Source organism: Lycorma delicatula, chromosome 1, assembly GCF_047948215.1.
Source record: "Lycorma delicatula isolate Av1 chromosome 1, ASM4794821v1, whole genome shotgun sequence".
Taxonomy (NCBI): domain Eukaryota; kingdom Metazoa; phylum Arthropoda; class Insecta; order Hemiptera; family Fulgoridae; genus Lycorma; species Lycorma delicatula.
This window is the reverse complement of record NC_134455.1, coordinates 283,342,236-283,364,394: the sequence shown is the minus strand read 5'-3', so window position 1 is coordinate 283,364,394 and position 22,159 is coordinate 283,342,236. Positions and strand designations below refer to the sequence as shown.

The following is a 22,159-nucleotide window of genomic DNA, read 5'->3' as shown; positions in this document are numbered from 1 at the left end:
GAAAAGATGGAGTTTATCATCTTGCTTAGAACTTACCAGCAGTTAAATTTTTTACACATAATTTCTGAATCTTTAGTTGTGAATGTTAATGTGATGTATTTTTTTTTCAACAAATGATTTTTTTATTGACTTTTTTTTTACAAAACTATAATCACACACACAACACTCATTAAACAAACATATAATGAACAAATAAAAGTGTTCTACAGTAATATAGTCAGCATTCAAAAACAGCTTATACATGCAAATCATAAAAGCTGCAAGATATACAACCTAGAATCTCAGATGGAAAATAAACTTCATTCTTAAACTTGATGGTCCAACATGTGAAATATTTTAGTGATTAATATTTTGGAAACTGAAAACTTTTAAGTACGAATAAAATGCCAAATGCCAAAGTAGTGTTTAATTAACCAGTTCCAGTAAATCATAGAAATTAAACTGTGAACTTCTGCTACACAACATCAACAATTCAAAAGACTAATGTCTATGTCACTTGAAGCCACTTAAAAAAGTAGACATAAAAAAAACCTCTTCTTAACATAATTCAGCATAATTAAATACAAAAATATAATATTAATGTACTACAATAATCTAACACAATTAAAACAAATAATATTGAAATAAACTAACACAATTAAAATAAATAACATTTTTTAAAAATTAAACTGAAATTATTAACTTTAGCCAAACTGTATTGCAAAACCAGTAATAGTAATTTTACTGACAATGAATGCAAACAAAATTGAAAACGACTCTTTTTTTCTGTTAAACCTCCAAAACCACCATAACGTATTACTTCAGAGGATGACATGGCAACACAACTACTAAACAAAGGATTTCCTTCCTAAGAAAATACATCCCAAATTCCAACTTTATTAATTAAATTCTGGTTCATTTTGGAAATTTAATTTTTTAATTTAAAAAAAAAATAAATAAATAAACAAATAAAATATTTATATTAATTAATTATTATTTTTTAAATTTCTGGTTCCTTTTGGTTCTGGGAATGTGAAGCAAATCATCATCATTATTATTGTAATTTCTTTATGAATGTAGATGAAGTGCAATCTTGTACAGTCTCAGGCCGACATTCCTGAGGTGTGGTTAATTGAAGCCCAACTACCGAAGAACACGATATCCACAACCTAGTATTCAAATCCTTATAAAAGTAACTGCCTTTACTAGGATTTGAACTTGCGACTCTCGACTTCAAAATCAGCTGATTCGCAGTGACAAGTTCACTATTAGACAAACCCTGTGGGTAATTGAAAACATCTATACAAAAAGTAGTATGAAAATTAATCCAAACACAGGGAATGTTTTCTTTATATGTATGTTGCAGCTACACTGCTTGATCATACCCATTCTTTAAGTTGTCAGTGTAATGTGAGATTATTATTCTTTGGTTATTTAGCAATTTTCATGTCATAAATAGTGTTTTGTGAAAGTTTACTTCATTTTTATTATGAAATCATATATTCCTTTTTTTTGGTTCTTGAATGTATAATAATAGACATAACCAAGAAAGTGTACAAAAATTGTTTCTCTTTCTGAGCATACCGCTAAGGCAAACAATAAGTAGGTTCTGAATATGGTGCTGGACTAAGGGCATTGAATGCTATTTTACAACAATCTAAAAAAACCTGGTTTCTTTTCACCTCAAGGAAAGGCAAACATGGCCATAAAAAAAACTACTCCGACACAGGATTTGTTATTGGTGAGAAAAGGTAAACTTGATCCAAAATTATCTGCTGTGGACTTAAATCGAGAATTAGCAGCCATTGAAACAAACTAATAAGTGACAACTGTTAGACGCCAACCTCTTGAGGCTGGATGGAAAGCACACGGACCAGCTAAAAAGCAGCTTTTAACACCAGCAACATGAAAAAAAAATCTGTTGTGGGCCAATTGGAGCATGAACACTTGTGCTAACTGGACCAAAGAAGACAGAAAATCTTTTATTTTCTGACAGGTCACATTTTTATATTCAGGGCAAAGGGTTCCAAACACCAGAAAACCATCACATGAAAATACACCACCAGCTCATATCCAATAATCAATTTAAACATCCTCAGAAAAAAGGTTTTTGGGTTGTTTCACATTTGAAGGCCCTTGTTCATTACTTCCAGTACATGGTATGTTGAAAAACGATGGATATATCAAGATTCTGAAGTAAAGGGTTATGACACAACTTAAAAACAAATTCCCATAACACAACAAAGGGTTCCAACAAGATTTGGCACTATTCCATATTGCCAAAAACGTGGAAAAACTTTTCAAAGAACAAAGCATCAGACAAACTCCCCAGACTTAAACCAATTGAAAATTTTTGTGCAATAATAAAAAATGAATTGTACCATAAAATTTGACCTCATTAAAGCAATAAATTTGGTATGGTTTCATGATGAAGAAATCAAGAAAATTTGTAGTTCACTTACTGAATCTATGCCAAATCGTGTACATGAAGTAATTAAAAATAAAGGAGGACATATAATTTATTAGATATTCACAAATTGTACAGGTATAATTTTTTTTCTAAATAAAGTTACTTTTTATTAACACTTTGAATACTAAGCCGTTATATTATACCCAGTACTAGAATCCTAAACATTTAAGGGATATTTTGAAGAAATTATTAATATCTTCATTATAAACATAAATTAAAAAATCTTATATGTTTTGAATCATCACAATTTGTAGTTTAATAATCTGAAAAACATAACTTTATTGTACTTAACAAAAATAAGTTACGATAGCTTGAATTTGATGAAAGAATTGTCTGGATAAAAAACTTCCTAATTAATAAATAAAATGTTTTTATAGAAATAATTAGCCCTGCATCATAGTTTGAAGGACTGTGGTAAACATAAGCAACCCCAAGAAAGGGGCTGATTGTCATCAAACAACCATCCCAGCATCTCATCTGATTGCTTGGCAGGACCCACCACTTCAATTTCTTTTGGTATTTTTATAGACCTCAGGCTGAAAAGTAGATGTAGATCGACCCTGATCAGTAAAACTTTGGGCAATGTTAGACTTATTATGGACATTACCATCACTGTCAGATAAATCCGACCCTACTTCAAAATCTGGATCATTATCCTAATCGTCAACTTTTTCCTTCAGATCCATAATCAAAGATTAATTCATTTAGCCGAATTTCAACTGAACTAACATTATCATCAATATCAGAATCTGAATCTGACAGTTCATTTATGGGGTTTATTGTTTTTGGATCGTCTACGCAATAACGTTCACTCATATTAAAAAGAAATATTTACTTAGATCACATAACAAATATTAGAAAATAAAACAAAAAACGCACCAGGAAAAATTATAACATCAACTCCCATTAGAAAAAAAAAAGCACATAAACAACAAAGTAAACAATACTTTACCGGTGCAGAACATACGAATATTTTAGAAAACTAAATTACTAAAAAGAATAAAAGAACACAGTAATTATTTCACTAATAAAAAGTAAACATATTATGTTGATATCATAGTGATATATCAATACAAGCATACAACATCAAGCACTGCTCCGAACGAAGTGGCCAAAACCTAGTTGTTCGCCAGCAAGAAACACGTGTTGAATAAAAATTACATAGTTTCCAAGATATCCAACAGATCACGGTAATAGCTACACAGAACCGTTCAAATTAAGCACCGATCTCCATATAACTGGATACGGGATCCCACTTATTGGAATTTGTAAAATTTGAATCGTAACTAGCGCAACTAAATGAATGGTAGAACTAAATAAAATGAAACGGCGCATGCGCAAAGGTGAGTGTAAGAGTAGGATAAATTTAAGTTTTAAACCGATGCTGTAGAAGTGTTCTGATTATGTAATTTGAACACTGATCTCTATATAACTATACCGAGTGTTTCTAAAATGGTGGGCTGGCTATATTTTTTCGGATTCTACACGTAAAACAAACAAAAAATATCCTTAGGAAAAATGGCAATTTTTACTTTGTTTTTTCCCTGTTCGCCATTGTTATTTTTATATAATAATTTATATCTCAACTTCGGATAGAGGAATCACATTAATATTTTGAAAGCGTTTTTGTAATAAAGTTTCAAAATTAGCGAAAAATCAGGACTTCGTAACCTCACAAATTATAAAATGGCGGTCATGTTTATTTTTCAATCCGATATATAACCATAAATATAAATTTTATCAAAATGTATGTTATTTGCTAAAATATTAAGGCTTTTATTTTGAACAAAATGATATTTTATTTTTTTAAATCGGTTAACAAATAGTGGAGTTATGGCAGAAAATTGATACTGTAATTTTGTTTTTCAAAATATCAAACAGCCTGTTCAGTATGAACTTTATCACAAGAGCCACATTAAAGCTTATGCAGATTTTATTTGTACATGTACACTTTTCATTTGTACATGTATTTTACATGTACACATATGCTTAATTTTTTGTAAATGTACACTTTTTACATTCAAGTTTGTACAAACTTGAATGTGTAGTGGTAGATATTTTGAAAAACAAGTACCGGACCACAAATCTTGTTTTTCCAATAACAACAGGGATTATAATTGTTCCTGCCATTTAACTGATGAAAATCATGTTTTTAATTATCATTTCAAAGTACTTCATATTGAGAACAAGGGTTTGAGATTAAACCTTTTAGAGTCATTGGAAATTAATACACTTAAAAATTCTAATTTACTTTTAAATGATCAATTAGACTTGAATAGTTCACTATTATTAAACTTATAAATGTGAAATAAGCTTTGTGTCTAATTGTAAATACCGCTCATTTTCAATGAGCGGCATTTACAATTGACTATTTATTTACAATTTACAATTGACTAGTTGTATTTATTGATAAATTTATATATACTGATGTACATGTACACTCACTATTGTCGCTGTTTATCTTATGTACTTCATCTCAACTAGTTTTATATTTTTACCTTGTTCTTTGAATACTTTTAAGGTTTAGTATTCTATATGTTACATCTGAAGAAGGCACTGTTTTCGAAACACTGTCATTTTTTAAATAAATCGTGTAAATCAAAAAAACATATTTTGTTTTCATTTTCCAGTTTGCTATATTTATTACACAGTAACATAACTGAATACAATGAGAGTTTTCATTCTTCCATTAATTGTTTAATAATAGTAAGAAAAATGTAATCGAATATTTTGTATCATATATTTAAGCAATGTACTTCTAACATACAAATTACACTCTACGGATATATATCTTGGCAAAACAGATATCTTTACAACTAATATTTCTTCTATAAAACAACAGAGTTTTTTTCAATAAACATTATATATTCTTAAAATTATAATCCTTCAAACCATTCTATAAGCAAACACAGTAAAGTATGGGTGGGAAGGATATTTTAATCTGTTATATGTAATTCAAAAGTTTCTTTTTATCACTGATATCAGTTGATTTTTTTCACTCTGTTGCAATTTACTGGTCATTCTGTATTAATTAATTTGTTCATAGATGAACTGCCACAGTATAATACACTTTGCAATATCTACAGTTGTAGAACACTTTATCATAAATGGCCCACCAAAATAGAACAATTATCATTTCACTGTTTTAGAATACAATATAAATCCTTTAAGAAATTAATAAACAAAAGATTTTTATCAACATTACGGTTTTGAGTCAACAAAAATTATCAACTCTATTCTACTTTTATAATACTTATTTTTGTTTCTGTTCATCGATTCTTTTATCTAGAACTTATAAATAACCAATTTCTATTTAGTTTACAAATAACAAATGTATGTGCTTTGTTTGAGACCAATGAACGAACAGAAGTGCATTATTATAAAGTAATCAATAGTAATCAATAGCCACTTATCAATAGTTTTTTAATACAGCATGCACATACTCCATGATTTCATTGATGGCTAACATGGAGAACTGCTGTCCTAACTCAATGCAAGACTTAAAAAATTCTACAACACATCATGCAGTTAACTCACTAACAGTTAAGTAATTTGGTTTTAATCAATCTCAATCTAACCACTCATGAGGCAAGATATTATTGAACACCAACCATCAACTCTAACAAGGACAGTAATAACATAGAAATTACAGTTTACTCAAAAGTACAACAGATTTATCCCAACTGGATTTGGTCTTTGGATTTAGGTCTTTTAGTACTTCAGACCAGCTTAGTAATAATAGCTAATTGGCAAGATGCCAACAACTAACCTAACAGTACGCTCAAACTTTTCACGCAACTGAATGTAACATTACATTTCATTACATCCACTCACAGAAAATAATGATATAATGACCGATTGGTTTATGATTTATATAGTGATTATCTTCTAAAAAAGGAAGTTTTAGTACTTCAAACAGATTAACTCTTTCATTTTAATATAATCTTTAGATAAAATTCAATAACTTCAAGCGAAAGAGGTTCCTGTTAGTTGACAGATTGATTTTATATACAATTAATGTAAATTTTTTATAAATAAAAAATAAATAGCTTTACCTTCAACACTAACATTTAAAATGTAGTCATCAGATGAATTTACCACATTACCATATTTTCTTGGATTATATAACTTAACCAGATTATTTTTCTAATTTGAATAAGCAGTTTCATCAGGGGAGTAAACTGAATTTTGACTCTCAAAAACTCATCACTTTTTGCACATTTATTTTTTACCATTCCTTATCTTACTCCTAAAAATTAAATTTCATCAAAATAATACAAAAAATTTTCTATAGCAAGTAATTTGTGAATTTGTAATGTAAAACTGAAATATTATTAATAAAATCTTACATTTAAAAAAAAAAAAATGGAAGCTTTCCTGCTGCTGTATATATGATAAAGCACATGAGGATTTGCTATATCACCAGAAAAAAATCATAAAGAAGTTAACATTTAAATGAAAAAATAACTAATAAATTCAATCATAAACTCACATTTACACAGGCCACTTTTAATCTTATTCAGTATATAGATTCATATCTGCAAACTCAAAATGCTACTCAATTTACATCCATTGTTTAATTTCAATACAGTTTACAAAGGCATTACACAAAATAATTTAAAAACAAAATCTTATTTGACAGAATGCAGGAAGAAAAAATTATGTATTCAACTTTATATGCAGTTAGATGTACCATATCAATTCTGATGATTCTAGAATATCATGTGAACAGGCTCAGTCTTTTCTGTATTTAATTTAGTGCAAAAAGCATAATTCAACATTTTTCATGCTGCTTACCCTTTTGCCTCGTTTTCCTCTGGCTCCCTTTTCTCCAGACTGGCCTGGAGGTCCTGTAGGACCCATCTCTCCCTTCTCCCCCCGACTTCCTTCAGGCCCTTAAAACATTACACTGCACTCATGCACCTACAAGTGCATATATATATACCCCTAAACTAAATATTCCTTAAATTTATTTTTAAATGAAAAACTTAACATTAAAAAGTAATAATAGAATAAATGGAACTGTAAATTTTTAAAGAAACATAATTTTTATGGAACAGCAAATTCCAGTATATTTTCTTTCTTTTTCTTTTAATTTTTTGGGGCTCAATTAATACTTACAAATAACAATATCACTGACTGCTAATTATGCTGTCAATGAACACTTCTTTACAGAAATGAAGTAAATAAATGGTCAGAAACACTAACAAATCTGATGCATCTCTTTTTAAAGAGAGCAAACACATGTATTTTTAAATCACTTTTTTATTCAGAAATGGTAAAACAAACCTTTTATTGTAAATTTAAATTCAGAATTGGTAATGATAGTCAATATATTATAAAACATCCCATCGATTAAATAAAAATTAACAGATAAATTCTGATAAATAAAAAAAAGATGAAATCATCTATAAATGAAATTAATTTGTTTTCAATTAACATCTGATTTTTTTTTTTACTTTACTTAATTATTTGTTTATTCTTTCTTCTAATTTTGTTGAGACTACCCACTCTCATTCTTTTGACTTTTCTGAATAATTCTGAGTTATATTCTTGTTCTAATTTTGTGTATTGATCTTACAGTTTCTTTTATTTTTTTTATTTGAATAAGAGATAGATAATTAAAGCAGCTAAAAAAATTATTGTCTTTGTTTCAAGCTAATTTATATGTCTCAATACATCAATATGTAGAAACTAGCCTAGTTTCTATTATAAAATTATGTTTAATATATTACATTGATTTGAAGGTAATTATAAGCAATAAAGGTACATGCTTTACAAAATGTCAGTAGAAAGCAATGAGGCAAAGAAAGTGGCTGTCATTTTTGTAGTAAGCTGCTGCATTTTGAAGATACTATAGTATTTATAATTTGAAAGATAGCACCATCATTAGTATGAAGTAGATGGCATGAAATCGTTTGGATCTGTGCTTGGGACAAAACAGGATAAAACAAGTTTATCAAAGAGCCACGGTGGTACAAAATAAAAGAGTACAACCAGTCTCATGAATTCATTAAAAATAGTTAATATCATAAAAAATCTATCAAGATCAGTCCATCAAGAAATCACTGAATAAATCCAAAATTTGCTGGCATATCCTGATTTCTCACATCTTCTGGTTATGTTTTTAAATGTCCCCAAAATAACTATCATGTCATACTTTTCTTCAGTATGTATGTTTCACAGCATTGCAACAACAATTTAAAACTATAACTCAGAATTCTAGATGAATAATTATTTTAGGCAATGAAGTGGTTCAAATCAAAGAGCTGTTTAAATTTTTAAAGCAGTGAGATTATCTGAACTTTATTTTTTCCAAAAATAATGCAGAAGCATTTTAATTCACTTGTTTTGATCATATTCTCTGTAGATCAGCATGATGAAATGAGATTATAACATTTATAAAATAATATATATAACATAACTTTACTTTCCAAAATCTGATAGTTCAAAGTATGTTTCCATAATATCTTTCAGAACTATGATTTGCAAATTTATTTCCTTAATGGTGTAGGAGATTATATTTTTCTTTAAATAAATTTTAGATTTTATTAATCAGATAAATTTTTCTCAAAATTTACAATATCCAGTAAAAGGTTTTTCAACAGACATGTTGGTACAAATAAAAGAGTACAACCACTTTCATGCAGCTACTAAAGATAGCAAATATCCTAAAAACAATATATCAGGACCATCATGAAATCATTGGATTTGCAGTATACTGACTTATATGCTGCCACTTTAAATGATGATTTACTTAATTAAATGTTTTTTTAATTGGTACACCCTCTAGTGCAATATATATTTCATCTAAATAAACATTCTGTTGTAAGATTTGATTCAATAAATATGAAATGTTTTTATACTCTCCATTTTCACCATATAGTTAGTTAATCTTCTTTTACTCTCCATGGTAGTTTTCAGTAAATTTAATTAGATTTTTGTATCATTTATAATTTAAGTTTATTATCATTAATAACTTCATGGACTGCTTGGCAGCTGTTTGCACGGACGCACCTTCTTATTGAATCCAAATATTATTAATTTTGTCCTCGGTTAGCTCTTCCCTGAACTAGTGAATGATTTCACAATAATGAGCTAAATTTATTGTTTTGTGAAGAGTATTGGCCAGACTATCCTTTCCTGGATATTGCAATCCATACTTATGCATTAATCTTAAATTTATAACACTCCTTAAGTTATCACTTTCACAGAAATATTAAAATGTCCAAGAAGAAATTAAAATCAGCTAGAGATATAACTAATAGTAAAATTAATAATTTAAAAAACATTTTAAACAAACAGGAAACATAATCTGCTCTTTCAAAATTTTTTAACCTGATATTAGCTAAGATAGAATAAAATAAATGCCTGCTACAATAATGTTGTCCATATTAAAATGCAATATATATAAATGACCTAAAAATATGGGTTCAAATATTCATACTTTAACATAATAGGTAGGCTTACCATATGTTTGGGATTAGCCCGGACAGTCCTGGTTTTTTAGTGCTGTCCAGGGTTGCAAAAATGGTCGGGGTTTGAGAATTTTATGACTGGCAAGGATTTTTTTAAATTTAAATCCTACGTGTCCAACATCGCGCTTTTAAACATTCTCTTATGGCTGTGCATCTCTCAGCCAACCTTGGAGCAAGCGATGATGTCGATTTTGACAGAGGCGTGGCTACCAGTCTCGCCACAACTTTTTACTTAGTCATTTGGCAACAGAACAGAGGCAATGTGTTATGTGTTTATGTTGTTTCTGTATGTGAAGTAACTTGTCTACATATTTTTGATCATTTTATCTCTATTCATTTTTTGTCTCATCGTTTAGCAATGAGCAAAGGAAAATGTCTGTTTAATGTCAACCTGCAACAGGAATGCAAATTTTTGAAATTGTGTAATGACATTAACAATAAACATGTTTATTGCACACTATGTACTGGAGAATTTTCTGTTGCACATAAAGAAAAGGGTGATATTGAAGACCACGTGAAAACAGCCAAACATAGGAGTGCTATTAATGCTATTGCTTCAGTAAACATAAGAGATTTTTTTAAAGCCAAAGATGGCAGTAACAATAACAGTGATCTGGAGTGTGCTGCTAAAGAAGCTACATTTTCATAACATACTGCTAAACACAAACTCAGTTTCAAAACATCAGACTGCTCATCAAAACTGGTTAAAAAATTATATGACCCAAAATTTTCATCTGCTAGAACCAAAACCATGGCAATTATTGTTAACGTTATTTCACCATTTATATTTGACAATGTGCTGCATTCTTTGGAAAACATTAATTATGTAACAGTAATGATGTACAGCTCAAATAGAAGTAAAGTAAAACTTGTTCTGATTGTTGTAAGTTATTTCAGTCTGGAGGAAGGAATTGAACTTTTAAATTTTGATGAAGTAACAGGAGAAACTGCTCAAATTTTGATTCAGTATCTTTTGCAGTGGGTGAAAAAATGCAAAATTTAAGAAAAGTTGGTTTGTTATACTGCTGATAACACTAACAGTAATTTTGGTGGTGTGAAGAGAAAGGGGAATGAAAATGTGTTCAGAAATGTTCAAAGTGATTTAGAAAGACCTATTTTAGGAATTGGTTGTTCAGCCCACATTGTACACAATTCAGTACAAAAAGCATGTGATTCTCTACCCCTGGACATAGAAGTTATTGTTATAAAAATTTATAATTGTTTGCACATATAAGAGTAAGAATAACAAAACTTAAAGATTTCTGTGAATTTTTGGAAACAGATTACATAAAAGTATTACCTCATAGCAGTACATGCTTCCTTAGTGTTTTACCTGGAATAGAAAGAATTCTTTCCATTTTTACGGCCTAAAATCATACTTCTTATCTTGTGACAAATGTCCAAAATTATTATTTTATTTTTTGAAGATGTAGAAAGTGAACTGTTTTTTACATTTTTATATGGTACTCTACAGTTATTTAATAATGTAGTTCTGAATTTGGAATCTAATTCTATCACAGCAACAGAAGGATTTCAGACATATTCTGAATTAATTTATCAACTTCAGGAAAGAAAAACCTACTAATTTATACCACCTTCTACCAAAGAATTGCTATGCACTCTAAAAAAAAATAATGATGTTCAGGAACAAAAACTCTTCTCAAGCATAGAACATTTTTATAATTCTAGTATCCAATACTTCGAGTTGTGGAGAACCAGTTTTGATAAACTTAGTAAGTTTAAGTGGATAAATTTACAAACTGAAATTGCCTGGTCTGATTTAGAAGAGAGTGCTGCACAAGTTGTTAATGAAATTATAAAAAAATTCCATAAATATTGATGACCTATTTGATGAACGTACATTGTTAAACCACATAATTCAAAACCAAAGGATATGTTGTGGTTCAAGTTCTGAAGAAGTACTAGATACTATTGAAGAGAAGTGGAAAGCAATTTTTAAAATGTTTCAAAAAACTGATATTTCATGTTACAATATTTCTAAAATGGTTGAGTTTGTGATGTCTTTGCTTGGGTGATTTGCTCCTGTTGAAAAAGAGATTTTTCAATTACGGGGAACATTTGGTCTGCAGAAAAGGGTAGACTTTTCGTATCTACTGTTAAAATTAATTCAGAAAACTTTCTTGTGGTGAATTTTATGATGTAAGTAAAACAAACAAACCATTTCTGAAAAAAAGTCATGTCTAGTGAAAAATATAACTGAATAAATATAGTTTAATGTTACAGTAAACTGTTAAAACTTTTAAGTAATTTCAAAAATATGTGCTGGGTTGGATCCAAAAAAATATGGTAAGCCTAATAATAGGACATTATAAAATAACTGGAAATATTCTTGTATGAAGGATAAAGTCCTTTTTCTTTTATATTTCATTGGATTTAAGTGTTTTCCAGAATAAAAAATCTGACTGAAAAACTTAGAAATCAACTCAACAGAAATCCTAAAATTTAAAGAAATCAGCAATATAGTGTGACTATATATGTCACACTATAATAAGCTATCTATGAAATATGACAAATAGTTAAAGCAATACAATCCCAAAATACATTTAATAACAACTTTAACTCAAAGAATATTGACAAACTTCATGTTAAATCCCCTTGAAACACTAATTTCCTGTATCTGGATTAAATAATATAGCAAATTAAAATTAACATTTTTTTTTTAAATGGTAATAATATTTCATTTATTGAAATATATGCCTTCTAGTTTACAAATCAAGACCTGTTCATTTCCAAATGCCAAAAGTTAAAAAATGTAAGTCTTTAACTTAAAAACTACAAAAGATTAAAATACACAAGGTAAAAAATCAATCTTAAATTTGTATTAAAAGATTGATTTTATATAATGAATAAGAAAAAAAATTAAAAGATACTAAACTTGAATACAATAACTTGAAAAGACAATCAAATTAGATGTTTAATCTGACTGTCATGGAGACATTACTTCAGCATGAAAAGGGCATTCTATTCCTTTTTAGCGACTCTATGTTATTCTGGCCACCCAGGTAAACCTAAACTGTCAAAAATCTAACTTTTAACATATGTGAAGAACAAAACAGACTGATTTAAGAAATGAGAATTTCTTTGAGATTTTTTTCTAAATCTAGACGTAAAGAACACTTTTTAAAAATAATATTCCCATGTGAAAATCTAAATGTTGAGATTCAGAAGCAGAAATGGTATTATGATTACTGCATCTCAAAATACCCTTTTAAATAAGTACTAATAGCTTCTACTGTATGCATAAACTACTGTATTATCAATTAGATAAATATAACTGAAAAACAGGATTAATATAAAATACTTAGAGAAAGAAGGAACAAAAGAAAACTAAAAAATCACAAAAATACAGATAAATAAGCTTGGTTAAACTCGTATCAGACACATTAATTCCATTTATTATGATTAGATAGCATATAAAAACTAAAGGTAATATCACATAAAATAATAAACAGTGAAGAAATCTGATGATTTACACTTACATACTAATGTTAGAAAAGTATGGAAGGATTCTAATATTATCAAACTACAACACTGAGAGTAAAAACATTCCAACACAAACAAATGTATATGGCTACAAAAATATATTGTAGTAGATTTGAAATTTCTGTCCATTATGTTGAATTCAACTTTAATTTTTTAATTGGTACAATGGCCATAATATAATTTTTAATTTAAAATTTGACTAGAAGAAAACAATGATGAAAACCATATATAAATGCAATCTTTTCAAGATAAATTAAGATGAATGAATACATTTTTGTAGAAAATAAAACCAGTGAAACAATATTGAAATACATTTTTCTTCATCACATTGAATTAAATAGATCATTCTTAATTATTCATGTAATTAAACATAAAAATATTACAATACTTAAAAATTATATGTAATAGCTTACAAAATCTCACAATAAATGGGTAATTTTTCAGTAGTATTACAAACAAATAACTTGCAGCAAACAAGCTGATATTAATTGAAACAAAGTTAGAAACTAGGAAATTAAAAAATTGTAATGAACTAATTAAACATGGTCATCTGTCATTTAATCAATTCATAAACTTAATTTTCCGAGTCCATTAATCCATCTAAAAAGGCATTCAAAGTGCTTTTAATGATATAAAACCTACTAAAAATTTCTTCTATAATTTTAAAGATTATATAAATATATTTATCAAATATAAAATAAAAATACCTATTTTTAGGTAATATTAGTGTTACTTTTGTAAAGATTGCTTTCACATGTCTTCAAAAGAAACAATCCAATAGTAACAAGGTTTGTGACCTAGTAGGTCGTTTCACTACTAATCTATGGCTGTCCACCATATTTGGAAATAAAACTATTTAAAATTTGCCATTCCTAATATTGTTATGTCGTTTTACTCTTGATAAAATGCTCTATGATGTCCTGTGCATAGTAACAATTTTTTAAGAATGACTAGTGAGGATTTTTGAAGCTTTAATAACTATTAAATTGTTGACTAACCCCTTGCCATACAATATAAACAGACCTTCATCTGAAAATATAAATGAATAAATAGAACTTGAATATGTAGCACAATGCAGAAAAAACCTGGTAACCAAACTTATCCTCTAGTAATTAAGGATGTTGTCAGACTTCCTAAAAAACAACATACATCCTTTAAAATCAACTACTAATATCATATTTAACATTTTGAGTTCCCTGCCCTTGCTATCTTTGGAATAGTCCAGTTTACCATGTCCATGTGTAGCCAATATGTCTATTATTGATTTATATCAATATCAATACCAGACCAGACATTCATATCATGTGAATGTCTAGCCCAGACATTATTCTTATTTAAGGTTAATATAAATGACTGTAAGGCTATATTCAAACAGGGTTTCTAGGAATTTAATGAATATTATCTTTAGTATTTCCTGTACACTGATATAAGTAGTTAGAAACTGCAACAGAAGCAGAAACATTTTTATTCATTTGTGTAAGGCTCAGATGTAGAATTCTTTGAAATCTTTTCACATTTTGGCATTGGTTATTATTGTTTATACACACGCTTCTTTTATAAGAGGTGTTCCTTTTCCTTATTTTTGTTAAGTAATAATTAATTTTTATTAATTTTCAATATGTTTTAACTCAAAACAACAACAAGACTAATTTTTTTTTGCATCTACTTTGCTTCATTAGCCCTTGTCCCAAGCTGAAAAACTTCCCCATAGTAAGAAATAGCGATGAAGTCAAAGAAAAGTTTTGTCAAACAGATAATCCTGAAAACAACCTTATCATAGAACTTTAAAACACCAAAAGAACACAAGATGATAAGGTTGTACAGGACACTAGCCACTTAAAAACATACAATCCATTTGTAAAGAAATTTTGTAAAAAGTTTCAAAACAGGTGCAAAGGCCTAGCAATTATTAAAAACATATCCTTAAAATACAATCATTAGCAGCTTAGAAAACACAGCACACAAAAAAACATTAAAAAAAATCAGTCCTCTTGACATTAATCGTAAAACATACATGTATTGCTTAGGTTTTCCCTTAGGCTATCCTTTTTTTATTTTTTTTCACCATCTTCCTGACAGCCTTCACCTCTGGAAAAAAAAAAGAAAAAAGTCTTCACCTCTGAAGACAGGATATCATGGAGAGGATGCCCCCTGCAGCCAATGTTGGATGACACCAGCCCAGGTGAAGCAGAGAGGAGTAATGCATCCAAGTCTAGACTGGATGCATTCCCTGCTGAAATTTTTGGGGTGCTGAAATACTCGCCCTCTCTTTAGTAGTCATCTGTGCTTTTTGGAAACTCCTTAGCTGCATGTTCAGTTGAGTTCTTTTGGCTTAGCTCAGATGTTTCTTTAATATTTTTACTTGTGGCTATATCTTGGCTAGTCTTATAGTTTTTTTTTGGAAGAGAAGATTTCATTTTATTATCTATGATTCTCTCAATCATAGCCACAAGGATTAAAAGTAGATGTTCTGCATCAACGTTCAGAAGAAGAAATTTTTCTATAAGTCGATGTAGGTAGAGGTATTCAGCTGCTGACAATTTTCCTTGCTTCAGGATAGCTGACCTTTTGCAGTGTTTACACCTCCTGAATTGCAGTTTCCATTTTGTAAATTGGACAGTTTCTACAACGGCTTTTATGTTACCTTTTACAGTTGATAGAAACAGTTGTTACAGCAGTTGTTTCTTTGCATGGCTCTCCTTCATGACTTGCCTTAACACACATGCAGATTTGTTATCTTTCACATCTGAATGCAGTATGTACAAAGCATTGGCACTTAAAGCAACGTATAAGTTGCAGTATGAAAGCTCATACATCTGAACTATGTATGCCAGGATGCACCTTCTTGGGCAAGGAAGGTCTATTGAATGTTAGCAGATAAGAAGCAGAGAGCAGAATCTCACCACTTTTCTCATGCTCAGCCTTCAACATTCAATTACACCTTGACATGATAGTTCTTCAACTATTTCTTCACCATTGCAGTTAATTAAATCGTAATAAACAGCTCCTTTTGATAAATTATGGTTATGTGGTTGAACAAGCACAGGGAACTCAGCAATGTTTTTGAATGCAATAATTTTCTGTGTCTGGCCATCATTCACAGTTTCTACGTACAGCCCATTAAATGTTTGGTGAATTTCTTTAACATGGCCACCAACACAGCTGGTAATATTGAGAGCAATCAAGATTAGGCTCATTTTAGAGAAGTTGCCATTCTCTCTTGCTGTAATAAGATACCTGGGATTGGGTGTACTACTACCAATAAATAGCTGTAATTGACTTCTAAGTTCATTTATAATTCTTACAGAGTCATTATTAATTTCAGTTTCGCTTCTGGCAAATCAGCTGTTTGTAAAAAGGGATGTTTACTTGAATCCTCTGCCATGTTTGATTGTTCAAGATTTTGCATACAAAGTTTATCCCTTCCAAAGCATGCTAGCCACCAGGAGTTCCACCCAGGTCTCCGGAGAAACTGGCATATATGTCTTGGCAGAGAGTCTTGCCATTGCAAGGAGGGGGGCAACCGAGGGTCTCTGTTACACCTGCAATCACATTGACCTGGCTGCCACATCACCAGTTCTAAAGGTGGTGTAAATCCATATCCAAAATCCATGACCAAGAGTCCAGTCCTGTAATGATCTGAAGATGAAATCAGGTTGGGAACACTATTGTCAAGAATGATCATACGTCCAAAAAAATACTCTAAGCCTTGATAGCCAGCTTTATGTATACAGCTTTTATTGAAATTATTGAACATTACAAAAGTTGCTGGTTTATCAGCCTAAAAGTTAAATAGATTGAAAGTGTTAAGTACATTCTGAATAGTTGGTGAGAGTCCTGTCACCAATCGTGCAATTGTATAATTGTCACCAATGTTCAATCTGTAACATCTAAAGACTCTTTCATAATCTGTGGCAGATTTTGGTCTCCTGGAGTGAGACCAGCCATTTATATATATATATAAACTATGCATATAGAACTACACCTGAACAATATTATTTATAACTTTTTACTCTCAAAAAAAAAGTCATTACGTAGAGAATAAAGTTGTAATCTGTTACCACAAATTTCTATGATAAATTATAACTTCCCAAAATTAACTTTATACATACATCACAGATGAATAAACCTAAATATAAATGGAAAAATTTATCAATTTTACACATTGTTGTAGAAGTAGCTGATTTACTGAATTGTTGCACATACCTGTCCTGCTATTGTTTAATTATGTAATTCTTTTTTCTAATGATTAGCTAATTTACTTTTATTGTACTCCTAGTGAGAAAATAATTATTTGACGAGTACAACTTTAATGAACCATTTAACAAAAAAAATGAGTTTAATACCATACAACATCTTATTTTTTTACATTATTTGTGAAATTTTCTGCTTACTTGAAGAAAACCTAAAAGAAAACTGACATAAAAAATGGGATGAACCTCTACCAACTGTTTTTTTTTGGTTTGGGGATGAAAAACGCCTGAGCATTATCATCGCCTGGAATTTTATTAATAAAAGGGTAAAATAGCTCCAAAATAATAAAACTTATACGGTGTAAAATTAATATTGATGATATAATAAAAATTTATTAAAGCAAAAGTCAAAAAAATCTACCAATTGTGGGAAAGATTACAGTAGCCACATAAGTATGAAGTAGTAACATGTACATATTGTGTTTTGCTATACCATATTGTGTTTTGTACAATACATAAAATTCCAAATAACAGGCGACTGTTACTTCACAGATAAATGTAAAAGTTTCTTAATCATTACATCAGGTGTAGAATCTACAATTCTTTAGAAAATAGGAGTAGACATAATTAAAGTTTGTTTTAGTATGTTTTTGTACAACTGGACTCTTTACAGCAAATAATGTTTAACACTTAAAAAAAAAACAAAACTCAAAGTGATAAAGCAAATAATCACGCCCGAACTATTGAAAATAAAAAAATACTGATAAACTATTTGAATGGGTAAATAGAAATATCTTGTGTTCATGAAGAGTAGATATATCTGAACCTTCTAAAAACTCAACAATAATGACAGAATTTTATTTTGGTTTTATAATTATAAAATATTTTATAAATTATTGTGTATATTTTGCTAACATATTTAATAACTATAAACATAATAATTTTTTTTGAAATTTAGTTGAGTAAAATTTTAATAACTAATACTGAAAAATAATATTACAAAATGGTTACACAGCTTTGAATATTGCTTGGTTAAAAATCTAATCTTGAGCAAAAATCTAGAGAAAATAGTGAAGATTATAACTTAAATTATGTGCTGTAGATAAAATATATTTTTAGCGTGGAAGTGATGAAGTAAAATGAGTAATTACTTAAAGCAATGGTTTCAGTAAATAAAAAGTATTAAGAAGAAAGAAAATAGGCACAGTTGGTGTGAAGAAAGATATGAGGAAAAAATAATGTTTACAATGTCCTTAATTTGCTGATTTATTCAATCCTAGTATATATTTTTTTATTTTTTAGCTACATGCATTTATGTAAGTTTATGTCATCTAGTATTTGATTTGTAATAAAAGAGTATTCATACTTTTCTAACATTTCTGCATACATAAAAATTTATGATGTAATTCATTCCAAAAGAATATATTTTTCCCTGCAAGTTAAAAATTTTAATAAAGAAAAATATTTACCGGTTTAAATGAAATTCTATCCAATTTAGTGTTCCAAAAAATTACAGAAAAATCTTTCTAACTCAATCAGCACTAAAAATAGCTAAGAAGATATGAAAAATGACAAATTATTTGTCATTACTTATAATAACCATAATAATTATGGCTAGTTATTTACAAAGGCTACAGAAACTAATTTCTTACAAATCTTTATTGCATAAATAAAAATTACCCTAGATCTTTATTTAATGCACACATAGCTGATTAAGTATTCTCATTCTAAACAAACTTTTATAATAAATTTCTCATATAACTTAAAAATGATAATAGAGAACATATTCAAAAAATTATGACCACAGTTACTTTCTACTTCTGTTCATTAATAAAATCTTTTATATGCTTAAATAAGTTTCAGTCACTAACATCATAAGAGTAAAAAAGACTTAAAAATAATGTAATCCTACCTGGAGGTCCAGGTGGTCCTGGAGGTCCTTCAATAATGCCAGTTGGAAACTGATCACCCTTCAGTGTTGTTGTTAGTCCTCGTTCACCTTTATCTCCTTTTTCACCCTGTATTGATAACATTAGTTAAATGTTTAACACTGAAATACACTACAAAATAAAAGAGCTAATTCAGTGATACTACATATTAACATTTATTAATAGATTTAATACATTTAGTGTATTTTTTTTTATAACTGATACCAGAGTTAATCTTCACAACACGATAACCAGTTTTTCTTGATTAATGGAGTTGGAGTTAGACTGAAGTGTACAGATGTGTCCTGTTTTTGCTATCATTTGGCTGCTGTTTTTTGCTGCTCTAATGTATGTATTGTTACGTGAGTGGTCTTAAATTAAATGTGAAAGTTTGAGCTATAGCAGGGTATATATGACATTGTGAATTTTTAAATTGGGTATGTGTAATTTCTTTTATATTTTCATATACTTGTGAGTTTATTTTATTGTTATGTATTATAGTTTATTTTTACACTTTATTGACCTGTAAGATGGTTAGTTATTATCATGCAATTATTGATTGTAAGTTCTATTCTGTAGTATTAAATGAAATAAAAATGAAAATTAATGGGTAAAGGACTGCTACAGGAAAATTCAGCAGTGTCCTTCTTGTCTGTAAATAAATCAAATTGGAGTGTGTGATAGGATAATTGTTCCTAGAACTGAGCTGATACGACGGATTTAGATAGTCACACTAGACGTACCATATTTCATAGTAAAGAAGCTCCAAATGGCCAGCAAGAAGTTAGATTCCGACAAAAGCCCAGGAATCCAGCAGAGGCGGCTAAGGTAGTGGGAGATGTTGTATCACTTATGGTTTTTAGGGGCAGTAATCAATAAATGGTGCCACTGGATTGGAAATATACCAGATTGGTTCTGCTTATAAACCTGTACAGCAGGATCCCATGGGGAAAGACCGGTTTACCTACTTAACACTTGCAGGGAAATTGTTTGAGGCACTCATAACAAAGAGGCTGAAGGAGAAAGCAGAGGGAAATGATGCACTTTCAGATTGCCAATACAGCACTTTCAGGAGGGAAGGTCCACCATTGATGCACTTAATAGAGTGGTATTTATAGTAGACAAGACAATTATTTTCACCTGGCATACCAGAAAGCTGCTACTGGTTGCCTGCCTGGATATCAAGAAGGTCTTAATAATGTGAGGTGGTCAGCCTTAATGGATGACCTGGAAAGAAGAAACATATCTCTGAACCTCTGCAGGTTAATATAGGTATAAGTGGAATTCTCTATGGAATGTGGTGTTCCCCAGTATTTGTTACTAGGATCTCTGTTGGGGAATATGGTATAATAGGCTTCTTAATTTGGTATGGGTGGAGACTGTGGAGCTGATGGGCTCGCTGATGATGTTGCTCTAGTTGTGGCAGACAAAACAGCCCAAAGTCTTGTAGCAAGAACCAATGATGCCAAAGCCATGACTAAGGCATGACTGGAAGGGAGGGGCTGAGTCTTGCTGCAGAAAGACAGAGGTGATCATCACATCCTGAAGGAGGAAGCTTCTGCGAATCCAGATACAGGTGGGTGAAGTAGTTGTTGAGCCTGTTACAGCGATTAAATATCTGGATGTCTGAATGTTTGGGAGGCATGTGGAAAAGGCTCAAAAAGCAAAGAGAACTGCCAAAGTGCTTTCTAGGCTAATGTCAAAATAGCGGGTCCTCAATCATCAAAAAGAAGATTGCTGGCATCAACAGTGAAGTCAATCAAAGTACATATAGTGAATTGTGTGCTGAAGTATAACAGATGTGGCAACAGGCTCAATCAGGTGCAGTAAGTGGACCAAAGAGAGGAGAACATGCAAAGGTTTTACAGAAGGCTCAGCCCTGCCAGTCTGATGCAAAGGACGGTCCAAAGCGAAGACTGTTGGAAGAGAATAGCAATGATATACTTCAGACCAAGATGGCAGACAAGCAACAGCAGTAAATGCTAAAAGGGGTGTGGCAAGAAGACACCTTGGACACAGAAGTACCTGGGGGGCCACATTAGGGATTACCTTTTGCTACTGATGTGTCTGGGACTTTCTGAACCACCTCTCTTGAAGTAGTTTCCTGAGTCATACAGCAGCCTGGGTAATACCATATGGAGGATATCAGGTTAGGCTATAGCAAATAGGGAGGAGTTTTTTGAATAAAGACCCATGCTCCCCTTCAGTATGGACTGTTGGGGCTCTAAGAATTTCCATCCATGAAAAAAAAAAAAAAATTTCCTTGATTACTACTTTACTGTTACTATAACAAACTCAAACTAAGAATAATTACATAAGTTTTAAAAGAAAAGGTTTGTAGACTGCTGAAGCAGTACATTAAAACATTACAAAACAATTTAAATAGTTAGGAATAAAAACATATTCTTAAATACAATAACATAATCTGAAAATATTAAGATGTACTTACACACTTAAATTAATAGATATCAGAAAAAAGTAACAAATGAACACAAACCATAAGTGTAAAATTGTTAAAAAAAATTTTTTATTATATTTTGAGCAACTTAAAAAACACATGGTAATTACAAAATATTATACTATCACCAATATCATTAGTAGAATTAA

General features: G+C 30.0%; 1 protein-coding gene across 17 annotated transcripts in view; it reads right to left on the bottom strand.

Annotated features, from left to right (window-relative positions):
* LOC142332279 (uncharacterized) overlaps nucleotides 1-22,159 on the bottom strand; it is a 663,646-nt gene that overhangs the window by 151,827 nt on the left and 489,660 nt on the right. For all 17 annotated transcript variants that reach the window (XM_075378625.1, XM_075378616.1, XM_075378717.1 and 14 more), the window contains one exon: nucleotides 19,537-19,642. In XM_075378625.1, coding sequence (XP_075234740.1) covers nucleotides 19,537-19,642 — 106 coding nt within the window. The remainder of the gene's footprint in view (nucleotides 1-19,536; nucleotides 19,643-22,159) is intronic.